Source organism: Drosophila busckii, chromosome 3L, assembly GCF_011750605.1.
Source record: "Drosophila busckii strain San Diego stock center, stock number 13000-0081.31 chromosome 3L, ASM1175060v1, whole genome shotgun sequence".
Taxonomy (NCBI): domain Eukaryota; kingdom Metazoa; phylum Arthropoda; class Insecta; order Diptera; family Drosophilidae; genus Drosophila; species Drosophila busckii.
In genome coordinates, this window is record NC_046606.1 from 17,306,400 (window position 1) to 17,321,582 (window position 15,183).

Consider the following 15,183-nt stretch of genomic DNA (forward strand, 5'->3'; position numbering starts at 1 on the left):
GAAAGACATCAAATGGCAATCATAGCACCACCACCACCACCACCACCACCAACACCACCACGTCGTTATATAGTGGCCTTGTCAATGCCGTTGCATGCCTTGAGAAATCACATTCACAGCAGTAACAACAACAACAGCAACTTATTTGGTGCAGCGTACCAAGAAACAAAATTTGAAACAATTGCAATTGTAGTTCGATGTTAGTTGCTTTTGTTTTTGTTGCTGTTGCCGTTACTGTTGCTGCAGTTGTCTTGTTGTTTATATTTAAGCTGCTGCAGAAACAGAGTGAGAAATATGCCTGACCCCGCAGCGGCCACAAAGTCCATGCGCAATTTGTGTTGAGTGCAGGTTTTTAAGATTTCAATTTATTATTATAACAAAACCAAATATTAATTAATTCTCAACGATTTGTTAACGTTTCGTGGCAAGGTGTGAGCTATTTTGCTTTGTTTTGGAGTATTTTTGAAAGTTCCATTAACCGCTCAATTAAGTTAATTGGGTGCTCAACTCGAGCAAGTATTTAATCTATTTGCTTTGCTTTACGCTTCACTTTCGTTGAACAAACTGTTTAAACTCTGCGCGCCTGACCTTGACTTTAACGCCAAAACGCTTACTAAGCAGTGCAGCTTTAATTAACTTGAATTAAATTGCTTTTTAGGCCTGATAAAAACTAGCAAAATGCCATTAGTTGGCTTAATTTTTTGCATAGCTGACACTCGTGAGAAAAACTTAATACGACAATTACAAATTGACTTGTTGTGGATCATATTTCTTCAATCAAAGTCAGCTCAGCAACAATTTGTCGCAACTGCTTGGCTTTAATTAACGATTTGCTAGAATTTGCATAAGTCTCCACTAGTCTCTAAGTTCTATGAATCACACTAAACTGAACTGCGCTGAACTGTTGCCAAGTCTTTGAAGCGCTGGCTTAACAAAATTGCATTTGTGTAAGCACGTTAACAGCGCATTAAAATGTGAAGCATTGCCGAAGGTCGAAAGCGGCGGCGTTGGCGAACGGTCAACTTCAACTGCGTCATGGAGCGAACTGACAGGCGGGGCCAAGAACCGCGAGCCAGCTGTTTACATTTTCCCACCAAACAGCCAAAGCAGAGCGAGCTCTGTTTGGGCGTTCCAAGTGTTGACTGCTAACTGCTCAGACAGCGTGTTCGGTTTTTATGACTAACGGGCAACACCATGACATTATGCATAAAGCTAAGCGCGCCCGACGCCGATCGATCGATTTCAATTTCTCATATCCCGTAGTCAATTCCGCAAACGGTGCTCCACACTGAACGCCCAGCGCTTGTACAAATTGCAGTGGCACTTGGCCTTTAAGCTGCGACCCGGAGTCGATCGAGATTAGCTGACAGAATTGGAGCTGAACGCGTGAGCACTGGCATTAAGAATGCACGACATAATTTAAAAGCAAAGGCGTCGACTTGTTATTATAGTTACTTTTATGTTGCAGTCGCAGTTATAAAAATTCATCATGGATGCTTAAAATTCGAGTATTTGTAGCTTACTTTTATTATTTTACTTTATAGCCGTACAAAATTAAGTCGCATTTTAGTGTCCAAGCCACAAATTATACAACCAAATTATTATTTAAGTTCTGGATTTATCAACTGGCATACTCTCTATAACACTTAGTTCGTTTACCGTCATTGCCAACTGGAAACTCATTAGAGCAGCACACAAATAAACAAAACACTATCAAGTTTAAAAAACTGTTGCATGCTTTTAAGCCTGTATTTTTAAATAAAATATTACTCTAAAAAGTTGTTTTTCAACTTTTAGGCGATACTTGAATTCTTCATAAACCGTATCATAACATTTACTTATATATAAGTATTTAGCTATTTTCAATGACAATTTATTGCCATTTAATGAATTCATCATTAAATCAGTATATTAACCAATGCTAAATATTGCAGAACTCGAAGGTTTGTTTAAAAATTCGCATTCGAAATTATTGTTTAGAATAAGAAACAAAGTAGGCGCATGTTGATGAATTGACTTTTGAGTATTAACTGTTGAACGGTAACCAATGAAGTTACTAGTTGCTCATAAGTGAGCCGTACCTATATAAACAATCCAAAATTAGATAACTCATTTTAAAACATAGCTTGCGCTTGCATAATTCTCAGCGGTTTGCCAAATGTATTTATTTATTTTATATATTTTCAAAACAAATTGTAAATTGCAGTTTGTTAAAAAATAACAGAATATACAATTATAACATTTTCAATAAATAGTAGTATTAGTTAAATAAATAGTTTGTAGATAAGCCCTTAAATATAACAATATTATATAATTTCTGTAGGTGTGTGTAATTAAACTTAATACTATGACGAGCTGTTGATATCCAACGCTAGACTTAATTGCAGCTTTCACAGCAAAACCAACCAAATGCAGCTGGCGGAATCGGTGCGAAAGCAAAACTTGGGCATACTGCACTAAATTAACAAGGAATACTCTTTGTATAAAGTAAGTAAGTATTTATAGTATACATGCACGTAACGCAATTATATATACTTTTAGATAAGTCATGACATGCATATTTCTATTTCAACTCTAAGAACCATTAAAACAATACTTTGTTATGCACATAACATATTTATATGTGTGTATTTGGAAATGTTCTTTCGTGCCACAATATTATTACTATGGAATACGTGGCGCTTTAGTTGGAGGGCACATAGGCGCCGACGCTGCGCTTGCGTCCGAAGTTACAGATCCTCATAAGGCAAGGCTGCATGTCTGTTTGGATGGGGGAGAAGAAACAAAATGTTAGTGAATTCAGATCGTTGTTGTTGCCAGGACAGCCACATGCAGACACTTACAGTCTTGAGGACTATTTACTACAAATGTGCGTTTAAGACGAAACCAACATATAAAATAAAATAAAATAATAGAATAAGTCAACATACAAAATGAATGTTAGGCGTGCAAAGTGTAACTGTGTGCTTGTGTGTGTGTGTGTAGGTGTATGTGTTTTTGTGGAATAACTTACATTGCACACTCTTCTTGACCAAAGCTGGTTTGTTGACGTCATTAAGGAGTTTATCATCCAATGCAATCCGATTGAGGCGGTCCATCAGTGTTCCTTCGTAGAAACCGGAATCAGGTATCATCATTACGTTGAGTGATGGAAAACGTCCGAGCCCCATATCCGGCCTAACTGCTGCTAATTGTGCTGGCTCATACTTTAACGGATCAATGGTTAACTTTTGGCCGACTGACCTTTAAGCATTGCCACTCACCAGGACCCCGTTGTACGCTCTCAAGTCCTGCGGCAACAACGCTGCATGTGCTGGCAACAACAGCGCCATTGACAGCAGCACAATGGCTAAGCCCAGCTGATGATGGCCGATAGAAGAACCGCATGTTTTTGCACCCGTCGTCATCGTTATATGTCAACTGCGAAATAGCCAACAACATATTTATTTTTCAGTTAACAACGCTCGCCTGTTTGCATGCATGTGAGTGGGTGGAGAGCTGGGGTGGATTTGTTTTCAAGTGGGCCAAAGACAATTAAGCAGAGAGCCACCCCCAGAGCTCACGCAAAAAGGTTTCCTATTACAGCACACAAAGTTGTACGAGCTTAAATATGCACAAAAAGAAATGTGTATAAAGAATTTCGCAAGTAACTTGCGCTGTCAACGGGTTTCAGTCTCAAGGTGTTTGATATTTCAAACAGTCACGTTGCAATCACAGGCGCTCTTCTAGGAATCTAAAGCATGGGCCACTTCAAGCTTTACCCTACTGCGCATAACTCGCTAAAAATAAGCAGCAGCCCCAAGTGCTATGCCTCTGCCTCAAAGGGAGGGGCCCTGGACAGTCGACTGCATGTGCGCGCGTCCATTACGCGTTGTCCAACCGCCCTAATTGCCGTCAATGAAATATTAATGCCTAATTATGCTCAACGCTGACGCCAAACGCCACCTTCAAAGGTTAGATTGAGCTTTAAAAAATGGCAGCTCATTCATTTCAAATATGTTTGTCTAGGCAAGTTAATACGCAGCAGCAAAAGTTCAAAGTTTAACAGCTTATGGCTAACATTTGTCACGAATTTCTTACCCTTCCCTCAGATGCTTGTTACTGGGCTGTTCTACAGCAAAATTGTAACTGCTACACTTCATGCACGTGACAGTTAAGCTTAATGCAGTTAAGCTGATCAGCGTATCTGACCTTTATATTATATATTTATACTGTGAACAAATCTGACATGCTTCGCGTTTGATTTCAATGATTAACGAGCGACCTTGACTTTTAACAAACGGATTTTTTATGCCTCCAGCAAGCTGATAATATTCAACTGCATCTAGTATACGCGTCTATACATAGGTACATTTATATTTGCAAGCACATAAGTGATTATGCTGATTGCCCTGGCTAGCCAGATTCAGATTCAGCACAGTTTTTTTTATATTTTTAAAATCGAAGTCAAGGTCTGGCGCGTACAAGTGCCATTGAACTCGCTCTCTCTCTAGGCATCAGGTGCTAGGCTGCTGTTGCCACGCCCCACTACTTCGTCATTTGGGCAAAGCGTTTCTCACATTATAACTACTAATAACAGGTATTATGTCTAACCCTTCAAAGTATTCGGCAGCTGGGCAGTTGTAGAATTTATCTGACATCTCCGAACGCCTCATAACGCCACATTAAGCGTGTGTAGCTTTAAGTGTAATTATTGACCGAAAAGATCAGCATAGATATGGTGCTAGGCAGTTCGTCTATCTCAAAAGAAATGCATTCGACAATATTTGGAAAATCGGGACATTTTGTAGAAAAACATTTAAAAATTCCATTAGACTAAGTTTTGATAGACGCGTCCAGAATAAACGTCACACCACGTCATCTCAATTAACTTAATCTCAATCTCATACAAGCTACGTAAAAATATAAAAAAAATTCTAAATACACTTCACGAATAAACAATGTGAAATTTTGTAAACAATTAGCAAATAAACTGCAAGGTATTTAGTAGTCAGTGTTCAAGCTATTGCCGATTTCTCCTTGAATTCAAGTGCGTCATCAGCGCGCTAAAAAAGTATCACAAGCATATTAAAACCCAATTCTTATCTGCTATAATAACTCGCATCTACGACACGCCCTCTTTTTTTTGGAGCAGCTTCATTAATAAGTATTCGTTAAAGCTAACTCACTATCGCAATTCTAATCGTCTGAAATTGGCAACGCAATTGAAAAGAGTAGTGCCCTCTATTTCAAATTCCCTTTCAATCTGGATTTTGCGCTGATAAGGCGACTATGTTAATTTTTAGAAAATTATATATATGTGTCTGTGTTTGTGTGTATTTATAGCTGTACTGCAATCGCAATAAATCAATTCGAAGTCACTCTGAAAATGCTTGCTGATAATTCTACTCGTAATAAAAATAAACATTTGCTAGATTATTAATGGGCATATTAAAATTTTCTTAGGCGCCATTATATGACCCAAGATTGAAGTGAATTGAATGTGAATAAGCGTATGGCTATGTATGTAGATAACTGCGCAAGTAATCGCGTGTTTCGTTTGACTTACCTTTGAAAAAGTTTGAAAACGATTTGCAATCTGAGAATAGGCACACTTTCCTATCAATGGCTTTATAGACTTTTGGCCAAATATTTTTTTTAACGTTTTGAATATTCAAATATTTTCGCTGGCCAGAATTGTTAACCGTTAGGTGTCACACTGCAGAATAAACGCAAGTCCGTATCGCGCATTTGTTTATATAGGCGTTTGGCAGGCGTTAAAGACCAACGGAAAAAGAGTAAATCAACAGGTACAGTAAGCACAGCGCCAACGCCACAAATAACACACACAAAGACACCGCTACGCATACAATTACACGTAGTTACAGAAAGAACAACAACAGCAAGTGCGACAACGATTGTAACGACGACGACGATGACTTTTAACTTCGTATGTCAGAGCAACAAAGCGTGCAAAATCGGTGGGCGGGCTCTATGATGCGCGTTGGGCGTAGGTGTGATGATGTGGTCGCTGTTGCACTTCAAACTTTTGTCATTGGTGGCAATCGAATTTCGCGCTTTACACTACTACACTACGATTACAGTTATAAATATGTGTAGTACAAGCTGCAAGCTCTTGAGCACTACTTTATGCTTTCTCGGTCGCTTTTGAACTAATCTTGTGCTACGATTTGGCAGGAGAATCATAAACGAATGTTTACTGATTATTGCTCTCAGTAAACTGAAAGATTGCTGTGCCACGCTTTTGACAAATCGTCCGATAATGCTAAGATTTATGGCGTTCGCTATAAAGCTATATAAATACGATCAAGTGTACGTAATGTGTGTCTATAAGATTATAGCCATACGCTATACGAGTTCAGACATTTAAGCTATCAGGAACTTTGTAATAATCAAATTCTTACTATTTTTAGTGTTTCTTAGAGGTTTTTTTTATAATTTTTATAACAACTAATTGGACTTTCTGCAGGTTCATGAACCTTTTGCATTCAAGGCAAATTTTTATTAATTTATGGGCAATGCTTTTCAAGGGTCAGTATCCCCCATTCTCCACTTAGAGTCAATAAACTCACAATTATTTAGCTGCATGTTTAAATGTTAATTAGGTCAATGTCGCTCAAACATAACGGATGTTTAAATCATACCGAATTCGGTCTTGCTCTAGAAATAATCAACAATCGGTTTCTCGTAATCTTAGGGCCATAAGGTGGCGTGATATTTAAGAGTATTCCCAAGACGGTTAATTTAAGTTAATAAAATAGTGAGTCGTCTAATTTATTGGAATTTATGACGCAATATCTAACAAAATTTACATCATAAATTTGAGATTTGTTGAATTTTTCCACAAAAAAAAACTCTTAACGAAAAGCAAACTTATAAATAATTTTGCAGCTAATAAGTAAAAAACAATTTAAATCATTTAACTATAAAAAATGTGAAATATTTGAGATTCTTTGATTTCTTTACTACACAGTGTTCATAACGAAATGTTTTAAAGAACATTAATTAATTTAATGAAAATAATGTTTATAAAACTTAAGCAATGCCAACAACGTACCGAAATATGGCTTACATTTTTTTTTTAATTTATAGTTTAGTATGTTTGGTCTGATACAATTGTTTATTTAATTTTTATGATTGTAAAGTATTGTAAATGGATAATTCGTAGTAGTAGGGCAGTATTGTAAAGGATCTTGGCATGGGTCATCTTGGGTGTTTTCAAAAAAGTTGAAAAGGTCGAAGAAATCCTCCAAGATATTGATTTATTATGATTTTATAATTAAGACTCGCTACAAGTTAAATAATGGCCGGTAACAACTCAATTGACTATGGAAATGCGCCCCCTGCAATTACATCAGCTAGACACGCACTTTCTGATAAGGATACCTGGCACACATACTACAAGCTCAAAAATGTTTGTGTGTCACAAAAAGCAAAGCATATCAGATTTAATTGACAGTTATTATTTCAAACTTGCCTATCAATGCACAGTCTGCAGATAAACAAACATCGAAACATACATATAATAGAAGCATGATTCATATGCAGACTGCGCTGAATAAGCTAGAAATATATTTGGGTCCGATGCGGCATGCTTACAATGTAAGAAAAACGTTAGGGAATTATAATTTTTCGATAATTACAAAAAGCACTATTAGTATCAATCAATCAGTATTCTGATATTCTCATCTAATTCAAATGCGCGCGCCAAATCATTCATGTGTTTCTCAAAAAGTTATCGAACCAGGCATAAGTATCGAAAAAGTAAGTAATTAAATCGATGTTTTGCATTTTATCGGGACCCAAACACGCATCACTACATTAATTCTTTTAAGACTGGGCAAAACACTACAAAAACAAAATCTAACTGCAATTTAGATTAAAAACCATGGCTACATCTACGCTTCAGCTAGAATTCTCACAAGCTATGGCCGACTTCAAAAAAATGTTTCCGGATATAGATCGGGAAGTCATTGAGGCAGTGCTCCGCTCAAATATGGGCGCTGTGGATGCAACCGTCGACCAATTGCTTGCGATGACTGTGGATAATCAGGTAAGTGCAATAGCGTGTTTGTATACTAACAAACTAACCACAGGCTGACTAACACTAATCGCATGTGATAGAATGAGAAACTACGCAATGAGTTGGATGCTAATGTGTCGCCCCAGCAGAGTCTCATCAATCTCAACGAGCCGGACAAGGAATTGCGACGTAACCAGATTGACACCCCAGATGGCTTGAACACTCTGCCATTACCGAGCACAGCAAGCGCTTCGCCAGCACACAACACAGGCGCCTCACCCAAACAACGTCCCTTGGGGGCCAGCAGCACCCCCACAAAACGCAGTCAAGGCAGCACAACACGTCGCTGGAATAATCCTCCGTTGTTGGGCGCATTACCAGTTGGATTTTTGCGTATAGCACCTGCTGCTGGACAGCAGGATTTTGAACTACCCGATGAGCAATTTGCCTTGATGCTGCAAAACGAGGAGTTTATGAATCAGCTGCGCTGGAATCAGGACTTTATGAGTGCGCTTGAGAAAGAGCAAAGCGGCAAGGCAAAGGGCGAAGACGACGCACCATTCCAAGAACGGCTCAAGAACATGGGTAAAATGTCGCGTAAGAAGTTTCTACAAATGGCTCGTGTTTTCACTTGGCAACGCAATAAAAAGGTAACCACTGCTAAGCAAATCGATTCCTTGCCATTGCGCGAAGAGCCGAGCGACGATGAAGATCATCATCATCAGGATGCTCAGCAGCAGCAGCAACAACAACAGCAGCAAACACAGCAATCAAGTCATCAGCAGCAAAGCCCATCCCAGCAGCAACAGGGTCAATTGCAGTTGCGAAAGTAAAGTGGAGCCTCCTTCTAGCTGGGGTTCCACTGTTTGTTATCTTATACTTATCTTAATATCTCAGTTTATCTCATTGGCCATAAATCCAAGTGAAGGTCACAATCTCACTCCCGTTCCATGTAGTAATCTCAACGAAGAATGTCTTGGCAATGCTTAATAGCGCCATACAAAAAGCATATTATATATACTTATTATGATTCTAGTTTTAAATGTCGTGTAATAACCAAAAGTGCAATTTTACCCCCGAAACACATTTAAGTGTGCAATATTCTTAACTAAATGTACTATATATATTTTTGATTATTTTAACAAATTGTATTATTGTCTTTTCTCCGCCACTTTCGTTGTTGCCAAATTAGCATAATTAAGTTTTATTATTAATTTTAAATGACCGTACCCATGATGTTGGACTGATTCTGAACACATTAATTGATAATTGTGAAACAAAATTTAAAGCAAACTAAAGTTATTAGAGCACTGCTTAACGCAAAACTAGTCAACTCAAAAATGTTTATTTATAGTAATCTGATGAATCTTAAAATATTCGCATGTGACGTCCCCCATTAACTGAAATTTGAATATTAACACATAAATATCGCCAGTGCTTGGCTTCTACTCTCTATCCATACTTATTATATACACATATGGACAAGAGCTAACCAACTAATTGATTGTAATTGTACATGTATTATAAAAAACATACATATTTAAAGATCTATTGTACTCGTATTCCAAGTAAAACAAAATACAGATAATTATTTCAAAACTAAATGCATTTATTATTTGCGTTCAAATCCACGCCCAGCATTAAGGAAACGGCGACAAACTGACGTTTGTGGATATAAACAAGCTTAAGTCTTCCCGAATCTCGTTTCATTTCAACATTTGTGTAAATAAAATGCACAACATTTTACATGAATTTATTTAATTTTTATTTTGTTTTTGCTTTTAAATTTTTTTGCTTTTTATTTTTTATAAACATAATACATTTATTACGGAGTACCGTTGGTTTTTCATCATTGTGTTTATGTATGTTTTGTGTGTTTTGACTTTTATTTAAGGGCATATTGGTTACTCGTATCTGTTACAGCTAATTTATAAATGTTTATCAATGCAATACTCTTTTATTTATTCTCTTTTTTATATATTTCCTTCTACTTCACCACTTTGTAAATCTACTTTCGTTTTGGATTGACATTGACACGTGACGACGACAAGGAATCGGAATCTCATGCTTGAATGCTATATATTTGTTGGGATTGTTGGTATTATTTTATATATTGTTTAATAACAGGATTTAAATCGTTTTACATGCAACAATTGCAATTGCAATCAAAATTCAACTTTATCGTTATCTCTACTGAATAAATTTCCATTGCTCTGTAGAGCACTTTTCCTATAACTCTCGCTTGCTTTCCCTCTCTTTGTATTGGTTTATTGTTTAATTATAAATGATGCATGCTCTCTGAGCATGCCGGAGTGTCAGTGTATGCGTAATCGTGTATATGTGTATGGGCTTACGCATGTGTGCTTACGCATGTATGTGTGCAATTTGATTCCTTTACTTACACAGAAATTGATCATTTTTAAACAATTATTTGTAAATTTGTTTTAAACTAATTACTAAAAATGGATTTCATTTTTTTCTGGTTGTTTGCAACATTTTGACATCTCATTTGCATACAATATTTTTATAAAATATGTGTGGTATTTTTATGATTTAGGCATACAATTGAAAATTTAGATTTACGTTTAGCTTAATTTGATTTTGTTTTTTTATTTTAAGAGCAACGACATTTGTGTTTATGTGTAGTCATGGGACTTCTATGGTGGAATTATAGATATATGTATGTATGTATTTTTGTATATTTATTGTATGTATGCATGTATATAATATGTAAATGTATAAAAGACGGGAATCAATCGAAAAAAAAATAAATACGAATGTTTTTAGTTACGAATGCTTTTTTATGTTTTTTGTTTGGTTTTGTGGTTTTAAAAAACGGCTCAAAAACGAACGACAAATATAATTTTATAATAATTGTTAATCAGCAAAAATAGTATAGTAGTAATAATAATAATAATAGTAGTAGTAATAGTAGTACGTAATAATTACAAAAAACTTTGCACAGTTAAAAACATTGTCAGTTAATTTTTTTTATTTTGTTATTTTTGTTGTTGCCTGCTCTCTCTAGGTTATTGCAATTTTGACAATCTTTACTCTTTCTGGGCTCTCTGTATGCTTTTTTTTTGTTACCTTTACTGCTTACTTTACTCCGTTTTTATTGGTTTTTGTATTTAATTTTTTTTTGTTTTGGAAGTCTTATAGCAGAACACATAGGGTCTTTTTCGGTTTCTTTTGTTTCTTTTCGGGTGACTTCTTGTTAATCTGCCTGACCAAGTCGTAGAAAATATCATTAACATTCACTTTGGCTTTGGCTGAGGTCTCCATGAAGGCGCAATTGAATTGATTTGCCAAAGTTTTGCCTAATTCCTTGCCAACAACGCGCTCTTCTTCCAGATCGCACTTGTTGCCCACCAGCACCATTGGCACATCGTCCGTATCCTTTACACGCAATATTTGCTCACGCAGATCCTGGAGATCGTTAAACGTCGACTGTGCTGTTATCGAATAGACTAGCACAAATCCCTGACCGTTCTTCATATAGAGATCTCGCATAGCTGTAAACTGTTCCGTGCCGGCCGTATCCAGAATCTCCAGCATACATTGCTGTCCATCAACTTCCACCTGCTTGCGGTAACTGTCCTCAATGGTGGGATCGTATTTCTCCACAAAAATGCATTGCACAAATTGCACCGTTAGTGCAGATTTGCCCACTCCTCCGCTGCCCAATACAACAATTTTGTACTCACGCATTTTGTTACTGTTGTTGTTGTTCTTCCGCTGTGCCTGTGATGTGGGCGACGATTAGCAAGTATATGTACGTGTGTGTGTATGTGAATACGTGTATACGTATAGTAAATATATTTTAAAACAAGGCGCAGGTAGTTACTGATGTAGGCGGGTGAGACGGGTGGTTCTGTCGATGCTGCTGCGGGCCGTTGCTGTTGTTTTTGTTGTTGTGCAAATGTTTATTTTAAACGCGACGACAGCATTCACTCTTTTACTCCCTCTCAACTAGTTGGGCTCTCAGTTCTCCGTTCTCTTGTGCTTAAAACACAAAAATCACTTATTTTAGGCGTTGTTCGGCGATTGCTTCTGGGTTGCAGTTGCAGTTCGTGCAATTAACTTTTAGGTTTTAGTTATTTTTAATGTGGTGTCGCTGTTCTTCTTTGTTATTTGTGGTGATAACCTTTGTGCCAACAAACAGCTCTATATGCTTTTATGTGTGTTTGTGTGCTTGCTGCTCTTACTCTCGCACTGTCGCTCTCTCTCTCTCCGCTCAGGTAGTAAAGGTGCGAGCGTGCGTTTCGTTTTGCTTTTGTCGTCAAATTGTTGCTTTAGCTTGCGATAAAAGAAATAACTGTAGCACTAGCGCTGCCGCCTCTCTGCCGCTTCAACTTCCGTTTATACCGAGCGAGCACAGTGGAAAGTAAGAAAGCAATAGTTTTCTTTTGGTTTTTAAGCAGCACTATAAATTCGCTTTGTTTCGTTTTGGTTCTTGATTTTGGTACGCTGTTTTTAGGAATTTACAGCACTTTTTCACTCAGCATAAAATCAACCCTCAACATGTGTATGATTCATTTTTTTTATTAGGATTGTCGATATATATCGATAAATTTGCGCTAGATGACACAGTGTTGCACTTAGCGCTTACGTTTTTATTTACAAAATAAACGAAAATAACAGACTAACTAAAATTTCGTACAAATTTATATATAATATATATATATATATAAATATATATAATTAATTATATATATATAAAGGCAAGCTCTGTCTTAACGAATCTTTGTCACCATGCCAGCGGCTATTGTGACACCGGAAACCCTCAGCATAATGCGTCCTAGCTCCTTGAAGTCGGCATAGCGCTCGATGCAGATTGGGCGCGATGTCTCTAGTTCCACCAATGCGCACGAGTTATTTCCCAAACAGCGCGGCTTTTTCTTAACAACCTCACCGGTGCTCTTGTGAATAGATGCAGTTAATTTGCAGACCACAGCGGGTTCGATGAGTGACTGATGATGCAGGAGGACTGGATAACCCATTGTTATTGGCACCTTCACATTGAAAACGATAATTCGACACTGGAAGCGTGTAGTTACCGGTATGGGCATTTGTGGATCACATATGATGCAGCCAACCGTGATGTTGTTTATATCGACGCCGGCTAGCGTAACAGAAATCTGATCTCCAGCAAAAACACTCGTCTGCGACAGTTCATCCATTGAAAGTGATTTCACTTGAGCCTGTTCGCGGCTAGCGCCTACCAGCACCTTGTCGTTGAGACACAATGCACCGGTCTCTATCCGACCAGATATGCAGAAACCAGACCCGGTGCCCTTGTAAATATCCGATACAGACAGTCGCAGTGGCCGATCAATGGCGCGTTCTGGCACCTTGAAGTGATCAATGATATCCAACAAATGTGGACCCTCGCCGTACCAGGCCTTGAGAGCAGGTTCCTGTGCGGGTTTGGTGAGATTCTCGCCGGTTAGCCCAGAGCAGGGCGTAAAGCTAACATCTGACTCCTTGAAGCCAGCCTGTTTAAGGAAGGATTTTAGCTTGTTGACAATCTCCGTGAAGCGTTCGTTGGACCAACCCACAGTGTCCAGCTTATTGATGACCACGCCTAACTGGTTAACGCCTAGCGAGCGCACCAATATAGCATGTTCTCGCGTCTGTCCACCCAGTTCGAAGCCAGACTCGAACTCTCCTCGCGTGGCATCTACCACAAGCAGCGCCACATCTGCCTGTGTTGCACCAGATATCATGTTTGGTATAAAGTCTTTATGACCAGGAGCGTCTAGCAATGTGACTATTTTTGACTTTGTTTCAATACGTGATTGACCGACATCCATGGTAATACCACGTGCACGTTCCTCACCAGTCTCGTCTAATACCCAGGCATACATAAAGCTTTGCTTTCCGAGTTTCTTGGATTCCTGTTCGTGCTTGTGCATGACGCGCTGCGACACATTGCCCGTATCGTACAGCAGGTGACCCATTAACGTGCTTTTTCCTGCGTCCACATGTCCAATGACTATCATGTGCATATGACTCTTTTGGGAGGAGCGCTCCTGTTCATATAGCTGCTGCGCGTTTCGGTGTGCCTGATCCTTGGATACCTTAAAGATAGATGTGGCACTGCGTCCTGCGTCGTCTCCGCCTACACCTATATCCACAGGCGTGTTGCGACCAGATACAACAGGAGAGCCAGGCACTTTAGGCGAGGCTATTTCAAAGCCCCTCTTCGGTTCCTTTTGGGTTGCCAGTGTAACTTTGAGTGGTGTTTTTGGTGTAGTAACTACAGTAGTAACCTTGTTGATATTAGCGCTTATCTTCGGCTTTGGAAACTGTTTTTCCCTCTCTATCTTGTTTGTTTCCTCATTCAGTATCTCATCCAGTATTTTCTGTATGTTGTAGTCAAAGCGCATGGTAGTCTCCACTATCCGACGCTCCGAAACTGAGTCTCCGACTACACTGCGCACCTCGTCCACACATGAGCTTAGCTTTGCCTGATCTAGATCAGTCAGCTCAGGCATCTGAAAACTTTCAGAATCGCGCCTGGCTTTTCGGTATGCCTCGTCTTCATCATCATCATCGCCCTGCTCTGCTTCCTCTTGTATATCTTTGTTTTTGCTTATAAATGCCGAGATGCTCTGTTGGCCGCGTGCTCCAGTCCTGTCGAAGAGCCACTGTTGATCTGTGGGCGAAACGCAATCGTCATCTACGGAATGGCCATAAATATCGTTGTAACCGTCATATTCATCGCTGTAGTCCATGCCGCGTACTATTCTGTGGCGCGACATCTTGTTGGCCCTATAAACTTAAGCACCAACGGAGTCTATAATTTATTTCGCAATATTTTGGATTGATAAATCAAAGTAGAATTTCGTCAAATTGCAAAGCACTTGTGAGTGAAGCTGCCAACCTGCTTTCATCTTGTTTAGGCTTCTGTTAATTAACATTTCAATTATTTAAGAACCATTTAACCATTTTCATGTCAGATTAAGAACTGTGAAAATAATAATAATTTTTATTTTACATCTATTTATTTACAAAATTTTCTATTGAAATATATAGATAAATTGAGGGAAACGAAAACCATATCCAACTGTTAGCTACTATTGGTTATCGGTAGCTAGCAGCAATGGGTATGACTGTTAAGTGCAATGTTAAATTTTAAGTATATCGGACTGTCT

General features: G+C 38.4%; 4 protein-coding genes across 6 annotated transcripts; 1 reads left to right on the forward strand and 3 right to left on the reverse strand.

Annotated features, from left to right (window-relative positions):
* Window positions 1-2,609: 2,609 nt before the first annotated feature.
* LOC108598915 (maker646) lies at window positions 2,610-5,695 on the reverse strand. The gene is made up of 5 exons (XM_017985678.2): window positions 5,549-5,695; window positions 3,264-3,420; window positions 3,014-3,206; window positions 2,844-2,861; window positions 2,610-2,760 (listed from the first exon to the last, which is right to left on the reverse strand). Exons 2-5 carry the CDS (start codon window positions 3,405-3,407, stop codon window positions 2,684-2,686), a joined length of 432 nt encoding a protein of 143 aa, XP_017841167.1. The 5' UTR covers window positions 3,408-3,420; window positions 5,549-5,695; the 3' UTR covers window positions 2,610-2,683.
* Window positions 5,696-7,817: 2,122 nt separating this feature from the next.
* On the forward strand, window positions 7,818-10,511 carry LOC108598443 (CUE domain-containing protein 1). 3 transcript variants are annotated; one of them, XM_017985078.2, is made up of 2 exons: window positions 7,818-8,053; window positions 8,170-10,511. In XM_017985078.2, the coding sequence occupies exons 1-2, from the start codon at window positions 7,889-7,891 to the stop codon at window positions 8,854-8,856; spliced, it is 852 nt and encodes a 283-aa protein (XP_017840567.1). In that variant the 5' UTR covers window positions 7,818-7,888; the 3' UTR covers window positions 8,857-10,511. The 3 variants fall into 3 exon arrangements, with proteins under 3 accessions (XP_017840567.1, XP_017840565.1, XP_017840568.1); XM_017985076.2 differs by having other exon boundaries at window positions 7,819-8,053; window positions 8,125-10,511; XM_017985079.2 differs by having other exon boundaries at window positions 7,819-8,053; window positions 8,173-10,511.
* A 511-nt stretch (window positions 10,512-11,022) lies between these two features.
* LOC108598598 (ras-related protein Rap1) lies at window positions 11,023-12,580 on the reverse strand. The gene has a single exon (XM_017985292.2). The coding sequence runs from the start codon at window positions 11,732-11,734 to the stop codon at window positions 11,180-11,182; it is 555 nt and encodes a 184-aa protein (XP_017840781.1). The 5' UTR covers window positions 11,735-12,580; the 3' UTR covers window positions 11,023-11,179.
* A 170-nt stretch (window positions 12,581-12,750) lies between these two features.
* LOC108598467 (HBS1-like protein) lies at window positions 12,751-14,894 on the reverse strand. The gene is made up of 2 exons (XM_017985112.2): window positions 14,739-14,894; window positions 12,751-14,684 (listed from the first exon to the last, which is right to left on the reverse strand). Exons 1-2 carry the CDS (start codon window positions 14,788-14,790, stop codon window positions 12,760-12,762), a joined length of 1,977 nt encoding a protein of 658 aa, XP_017840601.1. The 5' UTR covers window positions 14,791-14,894; the 3' UTR covers window positions 12,751-12,759.
* Window positions 14,895-15,183: the final 289 nt, after the last annotated feature.